This window comes from Cardiocondyla obscurior, linkage group LG02 (genome assembly GCF_019399895.1).
Source record: "Cardiocondyla obscurior isolate alpha-2009 linkage group LG02, Cobs3.1, whole genome shotgun sequence".
Lineage (NCBI taxonomy): Eukaryota > Metazoa > Arthropoda > Insecta > Hymenoptera > Formicidae > Cardiocondyla > Cardiocondyla obscurior.
The window spans coordinates 10,062,965-10,078,022 of NC_091865.1; the positions used below are offsets into that span (position 1 = coordinate 10,062,965).

Sequence of the window (15,058 nt, forward strand, 5' to 3'; positions counted from 1 at the left end):
GGATCATATGTCACATTGGCCAGACTTCCACGTGAGTGGCTCGGCGGCCACGCTCGAGATATCGGACGGCTCGTTAGTTCGGGATCAATTAGTGCGTCGCGAGGCGTCGTCGAAACCGGGAACTTTGAGAGTCTTCTCGGCGAAACAAAACGCCTTTCCAAAACACGACTTCGTCACGTGCGCCCGCGCGCGTCCGCGTAAAGAGCGTGGAAAACGCCGGTATGGTAACGATGCTAATTAACGCGAGGATAATTTTAGTTGAGTGCTTATACCGCAGTAGCATGGCGGCATTTCTAAGCGCCACTCAGCAGTGTAATTGCTGAACGTTTAATTGACGATTGAACCATTATATCGTTATTTCTGTTACTTTTGCGTAAACGCGGTGATAGAACATTAATTTTTTTCTTTCTCTTTCTTTTTTGTAGTTTTATAATTTACTGTTACTTGAAGTAATTCTAATTACGTTACTGATTTAATTAATAGTTTAGTATTAATTTAATTAAGTTTAAAGGGAAGGAGAGGGAAAGGTGGGAAAGAAAGTATATGTTAAAGATAAAAGATGAAGTTTTTTTTCTCTTTTTTTTTTACTTTACTTTAATCGGCGATAAAGTGTAAGCGGATTACATGAAACATAATCACTTATTGCAGAAAATGTTAGGATATATACGTACGTTTTATCTAAGATGCATAACATATGTATCTAGATTTGTATATGTTTAAGAAGGAGGAATATACAATATGAGATCGTTTCACGCCGTGGTATAATAAATCGCCATTTAATTTCTACTTTATATTTTACATATAAACAAGAGCGACAATTATTAATATATTTACATTATGTACAAATAAATAACTTACACTTAATTCGTAATTCATATTGCGAGCTAATTCTAATTATAGGTGTATTATTAAACGTATCTCAGACTTAATATACTCGCAAAATACAGGATAAATTTCAGATCTTTCATTAAAGAAACCTCTTAATTTGTGTTTAAAAACGTTAAAGTGTTATAAACATTTTTTTTATTGCGAAATATAAATATATGAAGCATGAATTTATTAAAACAATTTTTTTTTTTTTTTTTTCTCGAAAATGCATATAATTTTATTTATTTAAAATTATATGAAATCCGTGAATATTCATTTAGTTTAAACACAAAATAAGCAATTAAATAATTATCTATGATACGTTATACATATCTCTTGGCTGATTTTTAGGAAACAATTTATTTATCGACATCAATTGAATATATTGATTGCACTATTATAGAACTTTGACGTATATTTTACTTCTTTTTACGATAGTTACATTCATCTTCAGTCTTTACTCAATTATAATTACTTAATTAGAATAATTATTGTGTAGTCAGAATTTTTTTCACGAATAGTTTCTCTTTGTCAACGGCGTTCCGCTGATGACAGCTTTTGAGAGTGTCAGTGGTCGCGTGTCATTCCAGTCTTTAGCTTTTCGTTTTTGTCACTGCCATTTGAATTTATGCGAGTTTCAATTACTTCTTCCGGCTACAATCTCTTCACCATCTTCGTCCACCGGCACCGTGGAATGATTGTAAAGACCTTGCGCCATTAGTTGAAGGGCCAACGGATTTTTTTGCCCGCTCGCCTTCTTGATTTTCGCTCGCTTGTTCTGAAACCAAATCTTGATCTGCGCCTCATTCAAATTCAAGTCCCGTGAGAGTTGCTGTCTTCTTCGTTCCGTCAAATATCGATTCTCTGCGAATTCTCGCTTCAGCCTGGCCAGTTGTTCAGCGCTGAAAGCCGTTCTGGGTCTCTTCTCTTCCGGCGTGCTGGTCTTCCCGTTCTGTGAACGTTTGACTCGTCTGGTACGCGGTCCTGGAACGACAAAAGAAAGCCCGTATTAATCCTGGCGCGCCGACCTTTGTGAGCAAAACTCGCGGCATTATCGTGGGGAAAGTGGGCGTTCTCATCAATTTGTCCACACACCGCCGTGATTCAGCGTTTTCGCGACGACGTAGAAAGGACACTCAGGGGGATAACTATATCTGAGCAACCGCTTTGGAATGTAACGAAAGCGGAAATAGCTGATTCCGACCGCGGCCCGCGACGTATCTGAATTTACAGCTGGCGTTCGTACGCGAATTGCGAATTTTACGCGACTGCTAATGTCCAACCGTTTATATTCCCGCGCGACCGAACGTGATACGGTTACGTTATTAAAAAGTCAAGGATCGAGTCACGTGTGCGTTCTTTCTCACGTTAACGATCGGAATTTTGCGTGGCATGCTTTTAAGCGCGATAACGAGCGCTCCGATCACCCTGCGCTGCGTCTCCTCGAAGGTAAACGCTCGTCCACGAGAATCCTGAACATTAGCATTACACGATTTTGATTTTTATTTAACTACATAGATAACGCGGAGCGATGTAGACTTGGGACGCATCCGCGTGTTTCTACGCCGCTTACTTATCGCCAATGTTGTTATCTTCGGGGAAACCGTTAACCGATCGTTTCACCTGTTTGTACTTAAAAATATATCTTGACGATGAGATGTAATCATTATCGATAGTACATAAAACACATATAATTACTACATTATTATTACTCTTGAGAAAGAAGTCATGTATTCCGACACTTAGTAATTTAAAAAAGATTATCTGATCGTTTCGCATACCGGCCGTTACTGCCGGCATTATTATCGGCTTTAAAAATACCGAACGTTTTATCGTCATCGCCAAGAAAATCGCAGCTATAACAATTTTTTGTGACAATCATCGCTTCAGTTCCTATCATAAATAATGAATGATATCCTATTATTCGACAAGTATATACATGATTATTTCTAATCTATCGGCTCGCAGTCCTTTATCTCTTTCATCTCTTTGTTATACAATACCGTTGCGCAGACGTGTTTTCCAAAAATTTCTCTTTCATCAAACGACTTCCCACTGTTTTCGGCGCGACAGAAACTCAGCGGGAGATGCGGAAAGAGTCTTTGAGATTAAACGAGCCGAGTCGTGTAAAACGAAATGTATTTGTAATCTATACAAAGTAAATTATTACGTATACTTCGAATGTGACTGCCGATAGATCGCAAGAATACGGAGCAAGTAACTTTGTATTTAAACGTGCGCGTTACAAGACGAGCGACTTTATTATTCTGTCGAATGCCGCAACGTGATAATTACTTATCGGAAAATGCTGTTTGACGCCTCGTGATTTTATACATTCCACGTTTTCTCAAACGTAAAAGAAATTTCTTATTTATTAAATAATTTATTACACGATGTTGGCATATAAATTATTAATTCTCGACGTATCATTAAATGATACAAAACGTTACACGAAATCGCACTCAGTTAACGCTCGACGATGAATAGGCTCGTAGACGATAAATGGCCGATACTCGACAATTAGTACGGAGATTATCGGGTTGAGACTCACAGACCACCTCGAGTAGAAGAAAGGTCGACGGGCATTCACCCGGTAGAGAAAGAAAGATAAACTTAGAGAAAGAGAAAAAAAAGATAAAGAAAGAAAAAATGGCTATGTCGTATGTAGGGCAGTGATTGCAGAGGGTAAGTCGCAGAATGTAGGTTCTACGCAATTAAGTTCTGCGAACAAGCGCAGGTGGTATCGGGCCGTATGCCAGCTTCGTCTATACTTCCAATTAAATGTAACGATCCTTTCGTAGTTTCGCGATCTCCTGCGCGAAATGTAATCACTTATTGCGGTAACATCGAACGGCGGGACAGACATTAGGTTTGTACGTTGGTCGTCATATAAGTCACTCGTGGAGCGAACTGTTATCTAACGCGCGAATACGTAATTAAATATTTTCGAAGCAGGCACCATAATTTGTCGACGAGGCGTCGCAGGTAATCACGACTCGCGTCCGCGCGAGTTGGACGCCGCCAGCGCGGAGTTCGCGCGAGCGATTAATCATTTTAATAAGTTCATCGATGCGCTATCGCAACAACTACGATAGCGATCCGTGCATCGCGTTCGACCGTCTCGTCTCGTGTATTCGTGCCATTAGGCATTCCGAGTTCTTCATGCGCCGCATTCGTGAGCTTCGATTCTATTTTATCTCTTTTCTTTCTCTCTCTCTCTCTCATACTTTTTTTTTTTTTTTTTTTTTTATTTGAAACGAATAGAGTCGCTAAAGCGAGGAAGTATAATTCATGCGAAAGGACCACGATTAAATATGTAAAAAGCAGCGATTACATTTAAGCTCTCGCTAATCGCACAGAAACCGCGGAATGACTTTTTTCCCGATCCGTGACTTACAGGTAGAAAGCTCACGATAAGCTCGAAAGCCACGTGTTTTGCTCACTAGGGGATTTTTACTTATCTTCATGCCGCATAATTTTTCAAACGCTTTAGTAAGGATTTTAATTAGCGGTCGATCGTGATTTTGTAACTGGAGCGCATTGTTGATCGCATAAGTGAACAAAACATCTTGATAGACATTTCCGACATTGCAACCACGCAAGTTCTTCTAGCGTGTGCAAAGCTAAACGCAAGTCACGTACCACGCGCACGGAAAATCTGATGGATTTCCAACTTGTTTGCTTTTTAACGTGGATCGTTAGACATACCTATTCAATAATCGAGAGCGAAGTATCGCGAAATAGCAAGATAACAATTAAAAAAAAAAAATACAATTTTTGAACGATATAATTTTTATAATATTATTAAAATTAATTGAACGTACTGAATTTTGTGACCATTCCATACGAATTTTTTAATACAATAAAATATCTCAGAATAATAAAAAAAAAATTAATTAAAGCTATCTAATTAATAAAAAAAAAAAAGAAAATAATTTACCGGAAGATGGCCTGTCCGAGTATCTGGTACAGTAGACCCATGCAGGCCACAGTTGGCTTTGACCGTTAGTCGAATTTTGCTGACTTGTTGAAGTGCTACCGGTATTGCCGGCGGACGTGTTGTCGCCGGTGAGAGAATCGGCGGAGAGAATCGTGGATGACGTAGAGCACAAGGAGGACGGGCCGGTGAGCGTGCTACTTGTAACCGAGCTTCTGCTGGACGCGAGACTCTCGAGACTGCCACTTCTACTTAGACCGTTCTGCCTGTGCAAGGGTGACGCGAGCCCATTGTGAGACGGGAAGTTGTCCTTTTCTTTGTGAACCGACTGCGGCGACAGTCGGGTAGACGATAGGCTAAGGTCCCTGGGGAGCGGAAGCGGGCTGTGCCGCGGTAATTGTAACGATATGGTAGAGACGGGTTGTTTCGTGAGAATTGCTTCACGGCCAAAATCTGGCCTGAGAATATTGACGACACTGAATCGCAACGGTGCTTCCTCTTCATGATCCGGCTGGCGATCTTGATGCGCTACCACATGGCTCTCCGGCGACAACACGTGGTGACGGTGATGATGAAGATGATGGCCGGCGACTCCGAGTCGCCGCAAAGCGTACGCGGAATCCATAGTCACAAGTGCTACGCTCATTTTAGATACAATTAACGTAGCTTTATTCGATTAAATAGAACGAAAAATTAACAGTCTTAACTATGTCGTGGTAATCGTCATATTGAGAAGAGAGCACACGTTGTTTTTTTTTCCACTGTTCACTGCTGTCAGTAGGTTACTCAGTCGCATTGATTCAAAATCGGCCGTTGTCACGTAGTAATTGCAGATCTCTGAGTCTCTCGTATACACTATTCATGTGTCACTTAACACGCCGAGCATGCTGTCCATGCGCTAGGTTCCTCGAAAACAACCATAAATCCTTTCGTGATTGCACGTTCTTGTAATTCACTATTTAATCCTTTATAATAGTTTTGAACGCGTCGTATTTCAAAAAGGATCACGTGAGAGCTCTTAGAAATATTCATGCGTCCAGTGTGATTTGGCACCCAGCTCGTGTTAATTATCAGCTCGTCTTTGGAGCCGGTCCAAGCCAAGGGCTCCTACTATCGGCTTTTCCCGAGGTTTCCGAGTACTCCAGCGAGTGCTGTGACGGGTCTGACTGGCTGTCCATCCGTCGCTCAGTGATGTCTAAACTAGGGGACCCGAGGTCCCTACTTACCGCCTGTCCCTCCTCACCCCTGTCCCTTCACTCCTCCTACGCCGCAGTCCGGAGTGCAGTGCACTAGACACCCTCGATTGTATCTCTATTAACTCTTCGGTCAAAAGCTCCGCCTACCAGCATAAGGTGTAGCGTACTCCCTTCCGCCAATCGTCGTCCCCACTACAGTGGTACGGGTAGTAGGGGACTGTACTCACGAATTTCCTGCGGATCAATGTTACAAAACACCTTCCTTCCAACTTCTCGACAAGATTCGTCTCTCTTTAATTCTATATTTTTCTCATAATCAGTCAATTAAAAAACAAGGTAGTCAATTTAAATTGATTTACTGACGGCATCATACACAAAGATCTTATTTGCTATACATATTGTATAATTTTGATTTAAACACACAAGTTTTTAAATAGCTGATCCCATGAAACATTATGTATGTACGGCTTAATTTTAATATCACAAAAATGTCTGTATTAAAGTAAAAAAAAAGAACTTTTGTTTTTAATATAATAATAAACTTAAAGAAAAAAAAAAAAAAAAAATCAACAGGGGACATTATTGTGAAATATTCTGTACAAAATTTTGTTTGCAGAGATTTACAGTTCATTTAGCATTGTGCATTTGGAATAAACGAAGATCGCGCCACTGTGAATAATAACGAGTATACTCGCTTCTCTCCGCCCCATTTGAGTTTTCCCCACCAGAATTCTAACTTATAGGTGTCGCCTGCGATTTTGTCCCTCCTCTACCATGGCTACGCCCAGTCCACCATCCCTTCCAGTATCTTCTTCTACCCACTTTTACCCACTACTCCATACTTTTGTTCCTCCCCACTGCGGTAGTGTTGTCGACCCGATCAGGTTGAAGTCCACTAATTCGTTTCTTCAAGCCAAGGCATACTGCCCTTTCTTTCTCTCTCAATTCATTCCTTCTCATCTAAGGGAGACGTGAATTTCATCGTTGCATGTCGAAATCGCTTCATACAAAAATTTGCACAAACACCATCAGCGGCATGACCCGTTATTATTCTTCTTTTTTTTTTTTTTTTTTTCTGCTCCCGACGACTTTGCGATGGTTAACGAACAAATATATTACTCACCTTATGACAGATGCTGTTCTTTCCTTTGTTTCTTTGAAATGTTCTTCATCTCTTCTACTTTATTACACCTATGTCGTACAATTTTTTTCGTCACTTCGATGTAGCACAGGGTAACTTATTTCCAGATCGCTTAATCATACTTACTCGGAGAAACAATTGAGCGAAAAAGAATAGCGTAGTTTTTGTTTGGCACTTTACGTGACTTTACAATGCAGCTACCGTAAAATGTATCCTCCGCAATCAGTTCTGCTTCGTGAACCACCTCAGCATGCATCACATTTGAATATTCAAATAGTCAGAAATCACTTTTGGAATACTTTATCAAAGTTTGTCTGAAATTTTTCAAGTATCTACTAAATATGTTAGCGTAGAAATTTAAAATCTTTAGCACGACAAAACAAGCAGTATTACGTATCTAATATATTTTTTTTAATTATGGTAATTCTACCCTTTCCGTCGACGACTTTTAATTTATTTGGACCGTTTTTCGCTCGATGCGCGATTATCACGGGGGATCACGATAACGAGCAACTATTTTCGTCTGTTAATCAACGGAACAAAATTACCGGCATTACCTCTTTAACATTTAATCGCACATACATAGAATGCTTCGCCTGTTCGAAGTGTTTTTTGATCCTGACATGGAAACGGCGAAGCCACGTATTAAAAACACGCGAGATCCATAAGGATTCATTAAAATAGTTGCAATTAAAGCCTGTAATAAAATCCACCTCGTAATGTAAAGGTTACACGCGATAAGTCAGATGTTTCCCGCGTAATTGGCGGAGACACCTGACTTACCACTCACGTCTAAAAGAGCATTGATCGATGATACAAGAATAAGACCTGCGCGAGCATAAGAGAACAATTTGCAAATTTAATATACTCTGTGCATAAAGCTCAAAGAAAAAGACTAATAAATAATATATTTAGAAGAATGTAACCGTCAGAAAAGGATGGATAAAATACAGAAACCTTTTATTTTCTCTTTTTTTTTTTTACTTTTACTTTTAAATATAAAATGCCACTTTTATTAAATATATTTTTTATTTGATATCTGAACGGCTTGTGCACACTTCGGCATCTCAAATAAAAGTTGAAAAATATTTTTTTCTCGCACTAAATACTATATCAGATGCATGTATTTTATGACTTCATCTATTTAACGATCGCCGTCCATTTAACAAATTATGCATCATTTAGGAAATTTACGACACCTGCGAAGTAATGAACTTTGACTAACTGTTTTGCCAAGTGTGCCGAGTTAATAAGCTCATTAACACTATTTGATAGAATAATACGCAGCAAGGAGTAAGTGTGTAATTAACGTGATGCGTTGAAGTAAGCTTTCAAATGGAAATTATAAGTGTATTCGCACTCGGCAAATCAACATTTTTATCAGCGATCAATTTTTTTCATCGCTCGCCAGTGCTTCGCCTTATAAAGAACATCATAAATTACGAAAACGTCATTTTTTTTACGGCAATTATTGTTCATATATCGATGGCCTTCGACTAATACATTACAATTTATCAGCCTTTGGCTCCATTGGTGTTAACGATGTTATTTATATATTTTTCCATTAATCGTTCATCTCACTTAATTACTTTCGCTCCTGATCGTCCGACAGTTTTGCCATAATTAAACCGCTCGCTTAGTCAACGCAATAGATCACGCGATACCGTTTTAAAGAAACGTAAAGCATCATTTGTCGTCAGGGAAAATACAATTGCGTTCAACATTTTCAATTATACGAATAGCAGAATTACGTTTGTTGCAACAATAGAATATAATATGTAAGAGTTACGTGCGTTCATTTTTAAGATACTTTTCCGCGCATTTTAATTATTTACACGTTTATTACTTCATTTTTCTTTACATTACTTTCGCGCAGCCGTCAAACTCAAATAATACGTTCGTCCCCATCACATCAGACTCATTACATTACGGTACGCTTAAAGCTGAGAGAAAATTATAAATTTCTTTTTGAGCAATGAACGGGATAAGAGGGAAGGTACCGCAATTCTCTGTGATTATCGTCCGCGCCGCTACAACTGACGTGGCTACCCCGAGGTGTATCTTTTATACCAACTTGAGAACCGACGTCCCCGGTCGTCACAATGTAGACTATAATGTCGGCGAATTGTGCGCCCGTCCGTTTTACGTCTCTCGTCCTTTCGCGTAAAGACCCAAAATTCCAAGAAGGAGAATATACGATTCCCTGTGACGGACGCGCGACCGACTTCGGACTTCGTCCGATACCTTTCTGCTGTGTGAACGCGCGCTCAGCTCGTATCTTCGTCGATGACTGTCGTTGTTAGGCTCCTGTCGACTCGGTCTCTTCGATCCAACAGAAGGCGATTTCCTTCCTTTGTTTCCCCTCATTGCCAAGTCCACGAAGGAGCGCGTAAGGCCGACGGTTTTATTAATGGCCACACCTATAGGGACACCAGCTGCCACACGAGCCGCAGGCCGATCATTAGACATAAGATCGTCTTCCATAGAGACAATAATAGAGATAGCAACTATAAACAACTGCAGCGTGTCCATCTATCAATAGCGTCTAGTAAAGTAACGTTCTAAGAATTTCCGTATGAAATTATCGGACTAAAATGAGAGTCAGTTGTATGTATTAGCTACTAAACGTTATTATTAAATTTTCTTTTATTTTGACTTTACAGTGGTAAAATGAAGAAAATTCTAAGTAGTTATTATCTCGAGAAATAATGATAGAAACTCTTTAACTTTTAACTTAATTAATATAATACGTTCAAAAATTATATTTCAAGAAAAATACAACAAATAATAATATTGTAATAATTTTTTAAAATTTCTTGTAAATTTTGTTAAAATTCGTCACAAATTTTATATTTTGAATAGAGATTGAGAATGGAAATCTTTAATCATCATTATACCACATGTCATTCAATCATAAATGACAATTTGCAAGACCGTTGGCCGCGTCATCAACTATTCAAATGCAAATTATTACAAACGCTTCTATTCGGGCTGCCAGCCCATTGCTTGTTATACACATTGAGATAGAAGCAAATCACCAAAATACAAACCTTAATCTCCTCGTTAGAACGCGCGCGATGCCGCGAGCGAGTCTGCGAAGTATCTCGAGAGAAAACGCCTATGGCGAGACCAATCGCCGCTCTGGGACGTCAGGGATTGATTGGGTTTTTCGTCTCGCGCGTCCTCCCTCTCTAAAAGCGAGCAACGAGACGCGCAGGCCTAGCGCGCGGCGATCATTATTCCCCGAGCGCGATTTGTAAACGGGTTCTATTTATGGCACTGCAAACTCTATAATCAGCCGCCGCAGGGGCGACGACTTATTTAGAATAATTAATGCGGGTACGACCTCGTGAACCGGTTCGCGGCCAATAGGTGCAACGAATTCCCCGCCACTCGTCTGTTAGAGGGGAAATTCTGGGCGGGATCAGACGCGTGCACCCGCCCATTCAAGAGCTCGCATGCAACTTTGCGTGCAGCCGCAGCCAAAAGACTCTAGTCTCTACAGCTTCCCTCTACTCTTTCTCTCGCGACTTCGTCTGCCGTGCTTTTTTTTTTTTTTTTTTTTTTTTCCCGGAGTTGAACGATATTTTCTGGAGCAACGCAGAATCCTACGCGTAATAATACGCACGAAAAAGAATATCGCGTAAAATTCTTATCCATTTCTTCATCTTTGCACTCGTAAAGTTAAATTTCTCTTGAAACAACAGCGAGACAAATTCGAGTTGGAACACATTGAACGCGTATTTGTTATAAAGATCTAACTGTTAAACGCTAAATAAACACGATTGGTGCATTTAGTATGAGAAATCTATTCTCTTTCACGCGTGGATTTACACGCAATAGGCATCCGAGCGGAATACGCGATCAATCGGAATGATTGGCGAATGAGCGAGCGTCCGACGGCCGGGGTGGCAGACCAGTGCAAAACGCTGAATAAATGGCACGGCGGAACGGAACGTCGAGTTACTGATCCCCCTTAATCTAGTTTATAAACACACTAGGACCACACCCATTCTCGCTCGTTCACCCCTCGATAATGTTCAGCGGCATTTCGCGCGGACAGGGCCCGCTGTTTGATGCGAAGGGCCGGTTGAGATAATGTACACCCGGTACATGCGAAGATAACCGCACCCCAGGGAAGCGCCCGCTGCTTATGAACCGTTCTAACGCGATGGGGAACCACAGAGCATTCCGCGCGTACTGATTTATCGGCGGGGAGGTGATAAACGAGCCGAGTTCATCTTGTCGGGCCACTCGCGCTCAGCCCGCCGCGAAAACTGTCTCGCCAACTGTTCCGTGAAAGCGCAGCCTCTAGTCCGCGTTCCATCATCTTCGAATTGCGCGTGTGCCCAAAACGTTCGTGAGAACGACGATATCCGCGATTATAAAATACCGCGGAATTTGCAGAGTTTATTTCAACCATCGACAAGCGAAATAACTTCATACAGTCGAGAACACCGTAATTGACACAACTTAAATAGCACAATCATTTCAGTCCGATGCGTGAAATAAATTGCTTCGCGCGTCGACGGTACTCGCCGATCTCCGCAGCGCATGGAAGGGAAAAACGTGTTGAAAAAAATCACGTACCGTTTAATGCTTATGTATTCCTCTCCGCGAGAAGGTTAATATACGAATTCGTTCGCCCGCGAGCTAATTTTCATGCGCCGTAAACGTATACGTTTGTCCCGTACACGACGAGCATCGCGGAAAATAGATGTAAGCTCGTATACATCCTGGCACTCGCACTCGCACATGGAAACGCGAAACAGGATGATCACCCCATTGCCCGCAACTCTCTTGGGTGGTTTTTGCCGCGAACGAGAGACGCGAGCGGTCATCTCCCCTACTTAACTTGTTGCCAGCTTACGCGGCCGAACGATGGTCGTTATATACCTTCAGGTCTCAGTCATTGTTCATGACCACCAGACCAGAGAAGACCCAATGAAGCGCCATATTCGGCCGCACGGCGGCTACAGCGGATGCTGAGCTTACGGAACGCGTAATGATACTGTATCGGCGGCCCGTCTGATGGAGGCTTCTCAGTGGTGAACCTTTCGATAAGAATTTTAAACGGTCGTTTAGGACCACGAACGCTAAAAGGAGACCGCGGCTATTTAATAAAATTTACAACATTACTTTTCACATACATTTTTATTAGGTATATCGTTGCATCGTTTTGTCATTCTCATCAAAGTGAAACGTGCACTTTTGTTTTTTTGTTTTTTTTTTTTACAACGGTAAATTAATTACAGAAACGTTATTTTAATATTATAAAATTTTTAAGCGCGCTATTTTATTCGACACACTCTATTAAAAGGCAATCTCTATTATCAAAGTTTCCCCAGGGCGTTTTTATAACTTAGAGTATACGCGCTCGCGCATATGCCGTCAATGATAGAAAAGACGCGTAAATTCAATTCCGCCGGACTTCGGTTCTATATATTGATTGTCTCAGTCGAGCGACGCGACCATAAATTCAATGAGGTTCTAGTATACCGCCATTAATCATGCTTTATCGTTTTATACGCCGAAGGGTAGTAATTTATAAAGGAGGTACAACATACTCTAGTCAGGCATGCGTGTTTTCAACATGCTGTTCTGCCACGCAGAAAAAAGTGCAATGCATCTTGATTGAATCTCTATGAAAATCTGTTTTAAACTAACAATTACGAATAATGTACCATAAATCTTTCGAGAGAAAAATTTAACAACACTTGGCTGATCACAATACGATGAATAATTTATTACTTCTTTTAATATATTTAATATACTATTGCAGACAATACCAACGTGTTCTTTCACTGCCTTTCACAAGTATTTAAAAATAATGTTCTTAAAAATTTAATTAAAATCCATCAACATATTTTATGTCTCTCGCTATTGTCTCATAAATAAATATTTCGTAATGCAATGCGAATTAACTGATAGCACGCGACAAGCTTATTATGTTACTTATAATATAACTTATAAATTTTTCTCTTGACATTACCAACGCAATGGTGAAATAACGTATCGTTTCAAAAATTCGTTTCACTTGAATGGTTACTATTAGAAGAATGCAAATAGACAGGATTCATAGGCAAGGATTTTTCAATTTCACGCGATCCGTAAATATCTTGCGGAACATTTCTCTGAATACTTTTTTTTTCTACAACTTTCAGAATTTCCGTTTTTCCTGAATATATCTTTCAAGGCCGTAAATAATATAAAAAAAAATTTTTTTTTTACAATAACCGGCTTTTTATATGTATATAAAAAGGCTTTCTTTTTTTTTTATATCGAGAAATATCTTTTTCTACAAGTATAAATTTGGCCGCGTACTTTCTTATCACGTAGTTCGTCATACTTATGCATATACAACATGCATACGCAACGATAAATTATACTTGCCATCAACGTAATATTACGCTGGTGGATAATACACTTTCCCAATTAACTTTTTCTCTTCGCATGAATAAGTCATTTCCTGTGACATCTTGACAAGGTTCCTCCAAAGTCAGCGTTAAAGCGTAAAATGATGCCATAGTTCAAAAGCTGAGCGGAACGTTCCGATTTCTTTTTATATTGCCGACAACGATTGTGATCCGAATTTTGTGCGGCGATTTCAAAACACCTTTTAAATATATTCTTTTCAACTTTAAGGAATACTTGGACAAACAAAAGAGATCATAATATATATCGCAGTCAGGGTTAATTTGAATCGAAAGATTTAAGAAAAATGTAGATAATAATTAAAATTTGAAGGACAGCAATGAATGGCCACCTTGCTCGCTGTGTCCAATTGCGTGTGTTAAGAATTTTTTGCGTCAAACAGCTCAGTTTTTTAACTATTGGATAAAGTTGCTTTGTGTTGTTAAAAAAAAAGAAAAAAAAACACTCCATAAATTATTCTGAAACATTTTTTTTAATGGAAAATCACGATTATCTTTTTGTAATAAGTCATTTTTATTATCTGTGCTATAAAAAAGTTAGGAGTACATCTTTTTTTTTTATTATATATTTTTTAAAACAATTTAATTTTATTGTCGAAATCGTTTTTATTAATTTAACGTTAATAATCTATTTGTACAAAAAAGATTATTTCTTTTTTTCTGGTGGAAAATGATGTATTTCGTGTGAAAGAAAATATTTTCACATTTACTACACAGGATTTAGACTTTCTACCAAGATAATCGGATTTTCCACATCGGATCAACTAAGACATCAAAACTATGTCATGCTCAACAGTCCAACGCGACAGGAGGTACGACTTTTTCTAACAGCAAAATGACATGGTTGTTTTTACTGTTAAAAAAATGTTCCTTACGTTACGCGTAAAATTTAAACTATACTTTATTTTTATTTTTATTTTTTTTTATTATATTAAATTTTAGAAAGTCAAGTATTATAATACAGTATTTTAATTTTAATACCTAACAATATTAAAATTATAAAAACTACATTTGACACATACCTTCCGTAATCCGTGAATTAAAAATATTTAATTTAGTTCCTTTAAATAAATGTGTTAAAATAAAATAATATTAACTACGCAGGAAGTGATCGATATTAATTTATACCTGATAGTAGAAATTTATAAAGAAAATCTTTGCGATGTAGTAAATCATACTTTGACCCTTTATAAAAATCTTAGTTTTGCTGAAATAGAAAAATTCGATTCATCTAATCGCTCACAAGAATATAGTCTGTCAACCTGTTTTGACATTCGACATTCAGAAGGGTGACAAGGCGTGAAAAGAAAAACGCAAACACACGTTTATACCTGCTCGGCAACGGCGAGCGTATCGAAAGCGGGCTAACCCAAATAGGATTTAGCGATTAACTCGTAGGTATATGAAATTCGTTTTAGAAATCTGCATTCACGCGCGAGGGAAAATAAAATTTGTAAAAAAATATTTTTTTTTATTAAAAAAA

General features: G+C 39.0%; 2 protein-coding genes across 4 annotated transcripts in view; one reads left to right on the forward strand and one right to left on the reverse strand.

Annotated features, from left to right (window-relative positions):
• The window catches only part of LOC139111085 (nuclear pore complex protein DDB_G0274915), a 112,948-nt gene that overhangs the window by 20,787 nt on the left and 77,103 nt on the right, over positions 1 to 15,058 (forward strand). The window lies entirely within an intron of this gene.
• LOC139111896 (homeobox protein engrailed-1a) lies at positions 1,075 to 7,172 on the reverse strand. Its single transcript, XM_070672492.1, has 2 exons — positions 4,808 to 7,172; positions 1,075 to 1,851 (listed from the first exon to the last, which is right to left on the reverse strand). Exons 1-2 carry the CDS (start codon positions 5,448 to 5,450, stop codon positions 1,505 to 1,507), a joined length of 990 nt encoding a protein of 329 aa, XP_070528593.1. The 5' UTR covers positions 5,451 to 7,172; the 3' UTR covers positions 1,075 to 1,504.

Excerpts from the sequence above, each read along its gene's own strand:
- LOC139111896 (XM_070672492.1), bottom strand. The coding sequence starts at position 5,450 with ATGAGCGTAGCACTTGTGACTATGGATTCCGCGTACGCTTTGCGGCGA. Across the intron at positions 1,852-4,807 it reads CTCGGACAGGCCATCTTCCG|GACCGCGTACCAGACGAGTC; the intron begins GTAAATTATTTT and ends TTGTCGTTCCAG.